The sequence below is a fragment of the Larimichthys crocea genome, chromosome VII (assembly GCF_000972845.2).
Source record: "Larimichthys crocea isolate SSNF chromosome VII, L_crocea_2.0, whole genome shotgun sequence".
NCBI lineage: Eukaryota > Metazoa > Chordata > Actinopteri > Sciaenidae > Larimichthys > Larimichthys crocea.
In genome coordinates this window covers 1,284,344-1,298,207 of record NC_040017.1, presented here as the reverse complement: position 1 = coordinate 1,298,207, position 13,864 = coordinate 1,284,344, and the positions used below count along the sequence as shown (strand labels likewise).

The 13,864-nt window shown below is 43.1% G+C and overlaps 1 protein-coding gene, 2 long non-coding RNA genes and 1 pseudogene across 4 annotated transcripts in view; 3 read left to right on the top strand and 1 right to left on the bottom strand.

Annotated features, from left to right (window-relative positions):
• The window catches only part of LOC113746161 (uncharacterized), a 6,858-nt gene extending 5,573 nt beyond the window's left edge, over positions 1-1,285 (top strand). For both annotated transcript variants that reach the window (XR_003462642.1, XR_003462641.1), the window contains exon 3: positions 1,033-1,285. This is a non-coding gene — a long non-coding RNA (uncharacterized LOC113746161). The remainder of the gene's footprint in view (positions 1-1,032) is intronic.
• A 1,126-nt stretch (positions 1,286-2,411) lies between these two features.
• Positions 2,412-4,227, top strand: LOC113746036 (murinoglobulin-2-like; annotated as a pseudogene).
• Positions 4,228-4,244: 17 nt separating this feature from the next.
• LOC113746163 (uncharacterized) lies at positions 4,245-9,038 on the top strand. The gene is made up of 3 exons (XR_003462644.1): positions 4,245-4,347; positions 8,772-8,830; positions 8,962-9,038. It is a non-coding gene; the product is annotated as an uncharacterized LOC113746163 (long non-coding RNA).
• Positions 9,039-10,838: 1,800 nt separating this feature from the next.
• Positions 10,839-12,457, bottom strand: LOC113746160 (alpha-2-macroglobulin-like). The gene is made up of 7 exons (XM_027280863.1): positions 12,405-12,457; positions 12,151-12,272; positions 12,019-12,070; positions 11,720-11,803; positions 11,374-11,547; positions 11,073-11,148; positions 10,839-10,915 (listed from the first exon to the last, which is right to left on the bottom strand). Exons 1-5 carry the CDS (start codon positions 12,421-12,423, stop codon positions 11,432-11,434), a joined length of 393 nt encoding a protein of 130 aa, XP_027136664.1. The 5' UTR covers positions 12,424-12,457; the 3' UTR covers positions 10,839-10,915; positions 11,073-11,148; positions 11,374-11,431.
• Between the last annotated feature and the right edge of the window lie 1,407 nt (positions 12,458-13,864).

The window sequence follows — 13,864 nt, the reverse complement described above, 5'->3', positions numbered from 1 at the left end:
GATCAAGTTCACGCGGTGTTTGCCTTTTTTAGGAGTGGTGAATGTGTCTGGTACCGCTGAAGCTGTGGCGTCCCAAGCTCAGGTGACAATGAGATTGTTAGTGTGCCAGACAGAGGTCGTATGGACGTGGTCACACGATCTCATCGTAAAGGTTGGTACAAGATGACAAGGAAAAAGTGTCTTTTTAACCAGCATTTTTGCATTTCACACATTATTTTCTTCCCTCAGGCTGAGGGAACTGAGCTGAAAAAGACCCACAACTGGCTGCTCTGTCCAAAGGTCAGTATGGTGGCAGGGATGGGGCAAGAAGTTAGGAGGAGTCGATGGTGATAGAAACATCATTAGTTGCAGGTAACAGTTTAATTTCATTATGATTATCTGTTTGTGCAAGCAAGCAAAAGATCTTACATTTTTATAAGTGATTACATTTTAAATATCAATACACAACCAATAATTAATATTAATAAACTAACAGCAGTCACGGTCAGAAAACTTATCATACCATAGCTGTTACTTGGTGTTTCTGTAGTGGTTAAAATATTCAAAATAAACATATTAGCAGTTTGAATTAATTTTAAAACTCTATGACAACCAAACTCCGTTTAAGAAATATGACACTTTGGGGTGGCACTTTGCTCAGCCGGTGAGCAGCTGCCCCATATGCGAAGGCTCGCTGCGGCTGGCCCGGGCTCGAGTCCTGACCTTGTGGCCCTTTCCCGCTGTTCATCCCCATCTCTCTCCCCACATTTCCTGTCAACTCTTCAGCTGTCTCTATCAAATAAAAAAAAAGGCAAAAAAAATTATCTTAAAAAAAAAAAAATGACACATTAACAATTCCTTATGTGTCTGTAAATACACTCATTCAAGATAAAGGACATCATATCTTGACAATTCTACATCAATATAATTTAAATATGAATATTTGTGGCACTCTGTCTCTCATATGATATTCCATTAATAACATTTTTTTTTTATCACTGATCTCGCTTGACGTTTGTCTTCATAAGATGTTTGTTCTCGTCTTGTACACAGGAGAAGCTTTGACAGAGGAAATAAACATACAACTCCTGAGAACATGATTGAAGGATCTGCCCGTGCTTCACTCTCTGTCCTCGGTAACTAGCCGTAGTCTTTCTTTAACTAGTCAGATTCAGACAGGTTAACAGACTTACCTCCCTCATTATGAAGGGCTTCAGTAATACAATTGCACTTGTGTATAAAAACCATTGCACTTTGCACTTTGCAGTCCATTCTCAGTGTATGTGTCCTGCATGAAGTGAGTCAGCGTTTTTTTGGGCAGGGACATCTGGGCCGAGCCCTGAAGAACCTGGATGGACTGCTGCAGATGCCATATGGATGTGGTGAGCAGAACATGGCTCTTCTGTCCCCCAACATTTACATCCTCCAATACTGAAAGACACACGCAGCTGACCCCGGCTATCAAGGAAAAGGCTACCAACTTCCTGACTAGTGGTGAGTCTCTGTTGGTTTGATATTTAAAATCTTCAGATCTGTCAAGTTTACCGTCTGTAACAATCTGGTGCTGGTTGAACAAAATAAAAGCAGAAGATCTGTTTTGTGTAAACATAACCCAAAGGCCACCAGGGCAAGCTTTGTTGCTTCACTCCCCTTGAACCTCTGATACAGGTGTAGTATCATTAATGTCAAATAACATGTTTCTGTTTTAAACAGGCTACCAGAGACAGCTGAACTACAAACATGACAGCGGTGCTTACAGCACATTTGGAACAGGAGATGGGGAACACTTGGTGAGAACATTATTGACCATCGTCATCTGTGCAAAATTGACCATTTCATACCATGACATACAGTTTACCTCGAGAAAACAGAGTACACTCAAAAACATTATTTTGGACATGAATTCACTAGCAAACTTAATGTGAAGCAAGTAATAAGATAATTAATTAAGATTATGTAATAGTACTAATAAACTCAAAATGACTGCATTCATTTTCGCTGTGGGTTTTGGCAAACAAATTGACTTTATAATACTGAATGCATAAACCTGGTTTACATACTAACTGCTGTGTAGTGGAAGCATATTGAGTTTATTAGGACTGTTACATAAATCGTATTACTTGATTCACATTAAGTTTATTAGTTAATTTATATTAAAACTATGTTATTCAAATGGATGGAAATTTTCCATGTAATGGAAATGCATAAGTCCTGCATTTTGGCCAAAATTTTGTTTTGAGTGTAGATAATATGACTGCACTGAATGATGTTATGGAAAATTTGATTTCATTCTTCCTTTATTCATTTTATAACTTCTGTTCTTGACTGAAAATACCACTAATGTACTGATGTCCTAACACAAGAATTAATGCATGAATATCTTAGCTAATGACCTTAAGCATGAAGTCTATGTTCAGTGACTTTTCAGAGACATGACACAACCAAGTGCTTCCTCTTCACTTCATTTAGACATGTCTAACTTGTTTAAATACCTCAGGCTGGACTGCTTTTGTGTTGAGATCTTTTGCCAAAGCACGGTCTTCATCTACATCGACCCAGAAAAGATTGGCAGAGTCAAAGACTTGGCTGGAAAGTAAACAACAAGAAATGGCTGTTTTCTACAGTTGGGAAAACTTCAACAACAGAATGAAGGTAAGCTAAAGGTCCCTTTAGAGTTTCTATAAAAGTGACTGATAATGAATGAAACTAAAGAAGGTTAAATCTGTTCATATTCCCTGCACTATCAGCACCCCTGTCATTCATGGCTCAGTAATAAATGCCAACCAAACGCCATAATTGCAGCAAATGTCCATCGGATTCAAATTTATTTGGCCAGAGTAACAGTGCCAGTAACGGGCACCACCATTTGCAATCTGAATGTAAGCAGTGCCTGAATCCACTTTGTGAATGTTGGAGGTAGAGGTACAGTGATGATCATGTCTGTATGATGCTTCCTCTCCACAGGGTGGTGTGTCCGATGAAGTGACTCCAGTGCTTACATCACTGCTGCCTTCTTGGGATGAATGTGTCTGTAGTTTGACTCCTTGATAAAAAATAGCTCATGCTTTCTAAACTGTAAACTGCTTTTTACACAGACGGTAAGAACAAAAGCAAAGAAGTTGGTAGGTTTTTTTTTATACATTTAATGAATGTAAATTATTTTTTCTCTTTTGTTCTCTTCCCAGTTTGCAGGTTCTTAAATTGTAGCTATAATAACAGGGACTCACCTGGCAGAGATCGGTGCTCTTTTCAGTTTACTCTTCATTTAATCATTCAATCATTTAATATATGTACACATTAGTTTTACATATCAAATCATATTATTGTATGTTATTATTGTTGAATACCACCGTTTTATAATTGGAGTAGAGCACATTTTCTTCAAGATGGTGGTGAAAATAGTTAAAGGCCACAAAAAGTACAAATCCACAACAGCCTTTTAACTATGTAATTTAGGGTATTGTGTTCTATTAATCTGTTATAGGCTCCAGTGGTGAAGAAGAGCCTGTCTTGCCTCAAAGAGTCCATCAGTGACCTCAGCAACACCTACACACACGCTCTGATGGCGTACGTCTTCACCCTGGCAGGAGACATGGAGACCCGTGCTCATCTTCTGCCAGCACCTAGACACAGTTTCAATAAGCCAAGGTGGGTCACCTCAGGGAAGTCACTCTGGCTTCATGACTGTGAATGTAGCTCACTTTGTGCCTGCTGGTCTGTTTGTAGGAGGTTTGCTTCACTGGTCTCAGACAGCAACAGAAACATCAGCCTCTCTGTCTGTGGAGATCAGCTCCTACGTGATGTTGGCCAAACTCAGTGCCTCTCCTACTACTGAAGACCTGGGCTACACCACCCGCATCGTCAGATGGCTCACAGGACAGCAGAACTATTATGGAGGCTTCTCCTCCACCACAGGTACAGCCCAAACAGCGTAAAGCTGGACAATATTCTTCTTTAATTTTGGTGATTTAACCAATCAAGAAGAGCTGTGGTGTTATAGCCTATTAACTACAAATCACATACACAGTATACTGCCCTGTGTTTAAATGCAATTGTCTTATGTCAGACATATCTTACATATGAAAGCATTTGTAAACAAAAGTAAAAGTTTCCATTTGTATGAATTCAAGGATATTAAGTTATTTGATGTTGTGTGGATACAGTGGTGGCTCTTCAGGCTCTGGCTCTCTACTCCACTCTGGTGTTCCGTCCGAAGGGTTCCAGCACAGTGACAGTCCAGTCTCCTAGTAGCCAGCTGCATTTGATGTAAATCAGACAAACAAACTGCTCTACCAGGAGGAGCTGCTGAAGGATGTGACAGGAAAACACAGCCTGGAGGTGAAGGGTACCGCATGTGCTTCAGTGCAGGTCAGTAGTCACTGCATCTCTTCCTGTTTCTATATAATACTCATACTATCAGGCCTAGGATTCAGTGATCGCAAAAGGAGAACTTTCAACAGAAGGCGCCTCGGAAAAGAGGGTTGGCTGCGAAAACTACAACTGAAAATCCTACCATCTTAATCAGAATCAGAATCAGAAATACTTTGTTAAAATACTCCAGGTATACAAACAAACAAACAACATATGTTAAAGAACATCAACTATTAAGAACAAAATATAAATATAAAAATATATATAATATAATATATATATTATATTATATATATCTATATCTTATATATATATATATGGATCAAATTTACAGTTAAATAATGTGCAACAACTGCAAAAAGTGATTGACCGTGTTTGTGTCAGATTACAGAAGGGGGTGTGTCTGATTCTCTGAGGGAGGCATTATAGAGTTTAATGACCGCAGGTAGGAATGATTTCCTGTGTTGCTCTGTGGTGCATTTAAGTGAGAGGAGTCTTCTGCTAAAGGAGCTCCTCTGCAGAGCCAGTGTGTGAAACATTGTCCAATATGGACTGAAGCCTGGACAGCATCCTTCTCTCTGCCACGGTCATCAGGGTGTCCAGCTCCTCCCCCACGACATCACCAGCTCTCCTGAGTTTATTTAGTCTGTTGGTGTCTGCTATCTTCAGCCCACTGCCCCAGCATGTGACAGCAAAGAAGCTTGCACGGGCCACAACAGACTCATAATACATCGTCAGCATTATACGGCAGATGTTAAAGGACCTTAGGCTCCTTAGTAAGAAGAGTCGGCTTTAGCCCTTTTTGTAGACAGCCTCTGTGTTTCTTGTCCAGTCCAACTTGTTGTGGAGAAATTGCTGAAGTCAAAGGTCAATGGTGAGGTCAGGAAGGAAGAAAGTGTTCAGGAGCCTCTGATGTCTTATGCTGTATTATTTATTGACGCTTGGCTAAGGAGAATTAGAGACACCCCCAAAGTTCATCAGAAGTACCGCCTTGGCCTGAGGTGCGTGCTCTCTGGAGGTAGCAGAAACCAGAAGGGCAGGTTTCGTTTAACACGGAAAAAACATCTGGTTTCTGCCAGGTTTCTGTGAGGCACATGAGGTCTAAGCATTTGTCCTGGATGTGGTCATGAAGTAAGCATGATTTATTGTTCAGAGATTGTACGTTAAACAGTTCAATTTTGAGTTTGTGAATAGTTATGTGTCTTGGAAAATGGCGAAGAAGACTGAAGTTTACTCCACGTGGTCTGCTCAGCTCAGTAAGTTCATGAGGAGGAAATGGGCGATTTCCAGTAACGGTGTTTATCAGCTGTTGGTCAATGTGCGGAGTAGACAGTGGTCTACTATCTCTGGTATTCAGTCTTGGGGAGAGAGTATGTGACTTTATTATGGGCACAGAACTGTCAGTGTAAGAGTTTTTGATGAGAGGAGCCACTGAAGGCCAGTAGGGGGGGGTAGTGCTGGGTAACATGGGTTGAGGTGACACCAGAAAGGAACACAGAGGGGCGTGAGATGTATATAGTCATGCACACCTGGCGTATTGTACTGTGTGCAGTATGTTGTCTGTGAGCATGCGGTTTCCCAGCCTGTTAGGATGAAGTCCTTCGTTCCTGTAAAAGGAGGGCCTGTTCCAAAATTAGGGATGCAAATTATCGATTAATTCATTGTTAGTTGATTGACCTTATCGATCGATTAACCATTAACTGATAAGCTGCTTTTTTCCTGAGAACATACATTTCTCACGGTGTCTTTAACATAAAGCTAAATATTGCTTATATACTGAATAAAAATGCATGTTATATTCCTCAACTAATGTTTTATTGTACCAGTTGGGATACGGTACAGATATGGCATTTAATCAAAATAAATTCTGCACAGAAAATTGAAATACATAAAAAATAATAATTGTGCACTGGCTCACCTGTTGCATGTGAAACATTAAGCAACATAAAATATTTTTTAAAGCTATACAATATGGGCTTAGCCTACACAATATTAAGCCTACATATAATTATCTGGTAAAGTACTTACATGAAAAACTGGAAACATTAGCAGCAGCACTTATAATCTCCCTTGTTCTGAGAAAGGTCACAGTAAGATTACTAGCCCTGGAAACTTACAGTAACATGTAGTACTGAACACAGCTTCAATCATCCCTGAGGAAGGTGACAGTAAAATTAGAGGGCCTCTATTTAACAATTTCCCGCGGAAATGTTGAGAGTGACGAGTGTGCTGAGCATGTTTATTTACACACAGGAGCAGATAGCGATGACCCGCTAGCAATTAGCATTAGCATGTTAGCAATTAGCATGTATTTCATTCTTAGTGGCTAATGCTAATTGCTAGCGCGTCAGCACGCCTGCATGCAGGTTTTGAAGGTGGTATCTTAGTGAACTTGTAGAGCTGCTGAACTTAAACGTAGCACCGCAGAGTTTACACTGAGCGTCTTTGTCATCATTACTTAGTTTGAAATGCTCCATACTTCACTCCGGGTCTGTCGCCGCGTTACGTTCAGGTACGTTTGCTGTGGCCTAGATTAAGCTATGGCGCCCTCAACTGGCGACACCATGAAATCTCACTGAAAAAAACTTCTGTGGAAAATGGCCCTAGATTCAGTTAACCCGATTAATTTAATTTAATTTAATCGATTAAATTCTTTTCAACAGTTAACCGATTAATCGATTAACGGTTTACATCCCTATCCAAAATAGATTGAAGTTATCTATGAAGATAAAACCGTGAATCCTGCAGGCTGCCTGGAGCCAGAAGTGGAGAAATAGGAGTCTGCTGAAGCGTTTGGTTCCGCGTTGGAACGTGGGTAGAGGGCCACTAATGAAGATGTCTTTTTCAGAGTCTTTTAGCATACCGAATAGGCCGTTAAAATGTTCTTTGACCTGCTCCAAATTTCCGTGGGCCACATGATTTGTGCCGACATGAAGAACGGCCCGCTCTACGGAGGATGGGAGTGCTTGGAGTAGGTTTGGGAGCATATCCATAATTTTTTATGTTGTGGCTCCAGGGAAACATTTTAGTAGTGGCATTGAAAAAACGGATGTTTCTTATTATTGAATCGCCCACTATCAAGGTAGTTGGGGGGAAGGGGGACGAGGAGGTGAGTATCGGTGGAGTGGCTGGGTCGGCGGCAGGGTGGCAGACACAGCCATGGGAGGAGAGCCAGGTGTGCAATTTGGATGATGGAGGTCGCCGGAGCGACGGAGCACTGCCTCCCTCAGGAGCCTCCGTCGCGTTGCAGAGGTCGTCACCTGGCGCGGTCTCTGCTGTTCTGGTCCCGCGGTAGAGCAACTACGGGCGCCATAAGTCGCCCACGAGGGTAACGCCGGGCAATCACCAGAGCGGGCGACACCGCTGGCCGGTGAAGATGAAGCCACTGCGCTGCCGTGCTTCCGGTTTGGACCACCAGGGCGAGAAGCCGTAGAGACGCCGCTGGCCGGTGCAGGTGAAGCCGCTGCGAGGGACGGAGGCTCGTAGCGGTTGGAAAGTTCAAGGCAGGGTGATGGGAGAGTGGCAGCCAAGGGTTTCCCTCCGCCACAGACCACCTCGGTCCAAGGCGGTGGGCGGACCGGTGTCGAGCAGAGTGATGGCCGAGGACAGGTGGTGGGGTCCCAGTGCCATGTGTCCTGGAGGGCCGCGGTGAGCGAGGAAATCCGAAATCTGCTCATGAGCCACTTCCACACAGGTGGACAGTAGGGTAGTTTTGTTCTTCAGCTCATCAGACAGCCGACGGTTATCTTCCCTCAGGTTGGTGATGGTTTTATTTGCGTTTCATAGAAGGACTTAGTTGTCATGGAGCGTAATGTTAGCCATGAATGTAGCTCTTCAAGCGGGAGTTTAGTGGTAGTACCAGGACAATGCTGTTGATGTGTAAGTTGTTTACTGAGGCTTTTGTAGCTCTCTGACAGCTGGAAGAGAAGCTCCTACCGGTGTTCTTCCTACCGGTCCTAAGAGGGAAGTGACTTGAATGATCTAAAACTAATCTATGAAGCTAGAAAAACAAAACACCTATTAAAGGGACTCGACTATGAAAAACTAAACTCACTAACTTCGATGGCTATGAAAATAGAACAGCAAAGGACCAACAAAAAAACTCTCTGATGGTGACAAAGATACTCGGACTGTGACTAGACAAAATGACGAGTGGCTCTTAACTACGGACAAGACACACTGGTGTAACGGAGTTAAGGTGAAGATGATTCCACTTGCCATAAAAACTCACACACACTTATTGTCCTATTGACCTTGAAGGCAGCACCCCTGTAGTTTAGGGTCGTACATCCCGGGTGAGAGCAGCAGTCGGACCTTGCTGTCTCCCTGGTAGGTGCATGAGTTGTGAGCTCCGCTATTGTTTCAGATTAATTGCACATGGTTAGCTAACCTGTACTTTCTTTTCATTTTATATTTTTCAGACGTGTGTTGTGTGTGTGTGAGAAATGGGACTGACATTATGTGTTGATCCTTCTGCCAGGTATATTACATTTTGTTCTTTATGTATGTTCATTTTAATACTAATTGGGCAGTCGGACCTTGCTGTCCTCCGACGTGTGTTGTGTGTGTGAGGAAAATGGGACTGACGTTATGTGTTGATCCTTCTGCCAGATGTCCGAAATAAACGACAAGTTTGCCAAGTGACGGCCTTCTTCTGTGAAATACACAACGCAACGAGAGAGAGAGTAGTTGAATCTGCCCACAGGTAGGAGGATTTGAGTTAGAAATTAGAAGGACCTCTTCGATCAATTTATACAACAAATCAGGCCTACCAGGGAAATGCAAAGCCTGGATATACCAGCATGGCTTCCTCCCCAGAATATTGTGGCCATTGCTGGTATATGATCTCCCACTCTCCACCATGGAAAGGTTTGAGGGGAGGGTCAGCAGCTAACTCAGAAGGTGGTTGGAATTGCCCAAAAGCCTATGCAGGATTGCTCTCTACGGTCCATCAGGCCTCTGTGAGGAGGTCAGCTGAATGAGGGAGGTGCTCCAGTATAAGAAATCCAGTGATCCAAAAGGTTTCCCAAGCCAGCATCAAGGTGGGACTGGGAGATAGTGGACAATCTGTCAGTCAGGATTGGGTAGCATTCCAACTACTAGCTACAACAATGTAAAAAAAATAGTGGGACTGAGGCAACAAGGCACAAGGACCAGATGGGAGCAAGCCATGGACAGGAAAAGCTCATGGGCTGAGCCGGTTAAGGCTGAACCTTACTGCATCAAGTTCCTTATCCAGTCAGTGTATGACATCTTGCCCAGCCCAGCTAACTTCTTTTGTTGGGGCAAGACAGAAACACAACATGCACCTTGTGCCAAGGAAGAGGGACACTGGAACACATCCTCAGCATCTGTCCCAAAGCACTCAGGGAAGGCCTGATGTTGAAAGACCCGAAACCTAGATGACCCAGGTACTTCACTAAAGATGTGTCCAAGTGCATCAAGAGATCTATGTACTCACCGAGGGTTTGTCCTCCATCTATAAGAGGTGGGGATATGTCCCTTTGGTAGAATAGCTAAGGATAGAGAAGGGAGAACCTCTGTCCCTGAAACTCCACTGTAGCGTTGCAGGCTCAGCATAAAATTTCCGTTTTGACATGGTAGAAAATGAACCCTGAGAATGAAGTCCCAGGGCCTTCTCAGGGTCTTAGCCAGGGTGATCTGTGTGCCCGGTCCACCAGGGGCCTCTCATCCATGTCAAGCGTGTTATTCATAAACCCTGCAATAAACTCCGTGGGACGAGGTCCTTCTGCTGATTCCTTAATCCCCACTATCCTTAGGTTGTTTCTGCGTGAAAAGCCGTCCAAACTGTCACACCTGGTCTGTGTCCCTTTCAGCTCCTTCAAAAGCCGTTTAAAAGTATTGTGGTCAGGTCCGAGACATTAGCAGCCGCTGACTCCAGATCCATGAGTTTCTTACTATGTGTTTCACTTGTTGTTTTGAGGGCAGCTAGTACAGGGCAAAACTCCTCTTTGACAGAATCAGTTTCCGTCTGGAACATCTGGCACACTGCATCAGTTTGGCTACAATAGTCATACACATGTCTGCTTTAATGGATACTATTCAGAGTGTAAGCTATGAGTACCTTGAGAACAGTCGGGTCTTCTTTACCTGACATATCGCCACTGCCTAGGCCCTAGGGCATGGTGCTCAGGTGAGGGAGGTGCTAATGCTGGGCTTTTGGGCTTAATTTTCACCTTTATTTTTGGCATTAGATTTTTTGTTGGTTCATCAAAAAGTTTCCTAAAGTGGAACATCCAAGTAAAGCCATATAATACAGTTTCACAGTAAAATATACATATTTTTTTATTTTAATCAAGGGAGATCGGAAAACGCGTCAGTCGCACATCACACTCCTTACAGCCTTCAACACTTGTATTTTAAGTAGGCATGGTTATGGTGAGAGATCTTACCTTCATTCTGTTGTTGAAGAGTTTTCCCAACTGTAGAAAACAGCCGTTTTTTCGCTGTTCTCTCCAGCCAGTCTTGACTCTGCAATCTTTTCGGGTCGATGTAGATGAAAGACTGTGCTTTGGCAAAAGATCTCAGTACAAAAGCAGTCAGCCTGAGGATATTTAAACAAAGATAGACATTTCCTGTCAGAATGAAGTGCAGAGGAAGCACTTGGTCTGTGTAATGTCTCTGAAAAGTCACCAACATAGCGCTTCATGCTAAGCTAAATGCTAAATGGATATAGTGCCCTTGATCAATAATGTTCTTACCAAGTGTTCCCGTATCCTGTTCCAAACGTGCTGTAAGCACCGCTGTCATGTTTGTAGTTCAGCTGTCTCTGGTAGCCTGTTTAACAACAGAAACATGGTTATTATGGCATTAATAATACTGTACACATGTATCAGATGTTCAAGGGGGAGTAAAGCAACAAAGCTTGCCCTGGTGGCCTTTGGGTTATGTTACACACAAACAGATCTTCTGCTTTTATTTTGTTCAACCAGCACCAGATTGTTACAGACGGTAAACTTGACAGATCTGAAGATTTTAAATATCAAACCAACAGAGACTCACCACTAGTCAGGAAGTTGGTAGCCTTTCCTTGAAGCCGGGGTCAGCTGCTGTGTGTCTTTCAGGTATTGGAGGATGTAAATGTTGGGGGCCAGAAGAGCCATGTTCTGCTCACCACACCATATGGCATCTGCAGCAGCCCATCCAGGTTCTTCAGGGCTCGGCCCAGAATGTCACCTGCCCAAAAAAAACGCTGACTCACTTCATGCAGGACACATACACTGAGAATGGACTGCAAAGTGCAAAGTGCAATGGTTTTTATACACAAGTGCAATTGTATTACTGAAGCCCTTCATAATGAGGGAGGTAAGTCTGTTGAATCTGACTGGTTAAAGAAAGACTAGTTTACCAAGGACAGAGAGTGAAGCACGGGCAGATCCATCAATCATGTTCTCAGGGAGTTGTATGTTTATTTCCTCTGTCAAAGCTTCTCCTGTGTACAAGACAGAGACAAACATTTATGAAGCAAACGTCAAGCAGAGATCAGTGATAAAACAAAAATGTTATTAATGGAATATCAATGAGACAGAGTGCCACAAATAGTCATAGTTAAATTCAGTTAACTGTTACCTGCAACTAATGAATGTTTCTATCACCACTCGACTCCTCCTAACGTCTTGCCCCATCCCTGCTGTAAACCATACTGACCTTTTGGACAGAGCAGCCAGTTGTGGGTCTTTGTCAGCTCAGTTCCCTCAGCCTGAGAGGGAAGAAAATAAGTGTGAAATGGCAAAAATGCTGGTTAAAAGACAAACTTTTTCTTTGTCATCTTGTACCAACCTTTACGATGAGAGATCGTGTGACCACGTCAATACGACCTCTGTCTGGCACACTAACAATCTCATTGTCACATGAAGCTTGGGACGCCACAGCTTCAGCGGTCACAGACACATTCACCACTCCTAAAAAAGGTCAACACACACAACGTGAAATACATAGTGATGGAAAAGTCTGGCTGTGCAAAGAGGAACAACAGTTCCCCACCATGGCATCCTTTAACATCTCACACCAAAGTGTGAAAGCTCGATGCTCACCTAAGACTGAGGGAGCCATGGTCCAGCTGAGGGTCTTGCGCTCATGCCACACAGACAGGATGTGTACTGTCACCAGAGAGGGGGGTGAGGGTGTAATCTAAGGAGGGTGCTGGAGTCACAGTGATCTGTTGAATGGAGATACAGAGCAGCTTTAGCAGCTCAACTCAAAACCCAACCACTTAAGTTCTGTTGTACATCCATGAGTTTAGATTTATTGGTGTCGGAAACATGTAAAAAGGAGATCATCAGAAAATATGAAGACTATTCAGGAGTAAATCATCTGTGTTCATCTATTCATGTCCAAACATAAAGAAGTCTTAAAGGTTTAACAACTGGGCTGACGAGTAAGAGGACAGGCCTGTCTGTGGGAAGTATTCAGGTGGAACAATTGTTCATGCAAAAAGAAATTTTGTCACATCCAGTCCCTGTTCCACCTACTCCAGTCTCCCAGTTTCCACTTTATGTTTGTCACGCCCTAATCACCTGTTATTTAATCCCTTTGTTTCCCTTCCCCAGTGCCAGATTGTCAGTGTACCAGGTGTCCTACTTTCCAGCGTTTCCCTAGTGTGCTTTTCGGTTTTGACCTTTGCCTGTTTTTGGACCCTGCCTTTGCCTTACTCTTTTGGATTGTTTGCCTGCCTTATCTGACTGATCTCCTCTGTACCAAACCCTGGATTGTAATTAAAGACTGGTTACCTCCCCTATCTGCCTCCCGAGTCCTGCAGTTGAGTCCTGTGTCCGTGCCTTGTAACAGATTTGATGGATATAGAGTCTTAATCCCACATCCATATTCTATGTTTTGTCCTGATGTTTATGATGTTTATTTTTATGTTCCAGTTCGTTATTCAGAGACACAGGGAGAACATCCAAACTCCACACAGAAAGGTTCCAGTTGGCTGGCAGATTCAAACCCACAACACGGTGACAATGCTAACCAGTGCTCCACGGTGCCGTCACAGCATTAGAATTAGCATGAAGACAATGTCAGGCTTAAACACAAATGACAGTAACAGGATGGTCGGTTTCATAGAGCTTGAAACAAGGCTTTCCCATAGACAACCAGTGAAGTATCAAGTCAACTTTATCTACAGTCATTACCATGATGCAGCTGGACAGTAGTTGAAGACGGTTGCCTTCAGTTCAAAGGGCTCCCCCGATGATGGAGTAGGGCAGGCTGAGCTCGAGGAAGAACGGCTGGAAACTGTGATCTCTTTACGAGGGGCCACCAAAACCCTGAGGGGACAAACAGAAAGCCTCCGTCTCCCAGGTGGTGATTGTGTCTGGGACAGTGACAGGCACATCCTTCGTACCAGACGCTCTAGATCAACAGATACACACAAATATATTGAGTGAGCTGGAAAAACATGGTTACATAACTCAGATTTTGTCAAAGAAAAACAACAAATAAAAGAAAAACAGATTTACTGTGACCTCATAGAGTTCAATGTTACTGATGAAAT

What these genes read in the sequence shown, in the direction of transcription:
- LOC113746160 (XM_027280863.1), bottom strand. An exon ending in CACGATCTCTCATCGTAAAG is followed by an intron (nt 12,071 to 12,150) that starts GTTGGTACAAGA and finishes CTTCCCTCTCAG; the next exon opens with GCTGAGGGAACTGAGCTGAC. An exon ending in CTGGCTGCTCTGTCCAAAAG is followed by an intron (nt 11,804 to 12,018) that starts GTCAGTATGGTT and finishes TCTTGTACACAG; the next exon opens with GAGAAGCTTTGACAGAGGAA.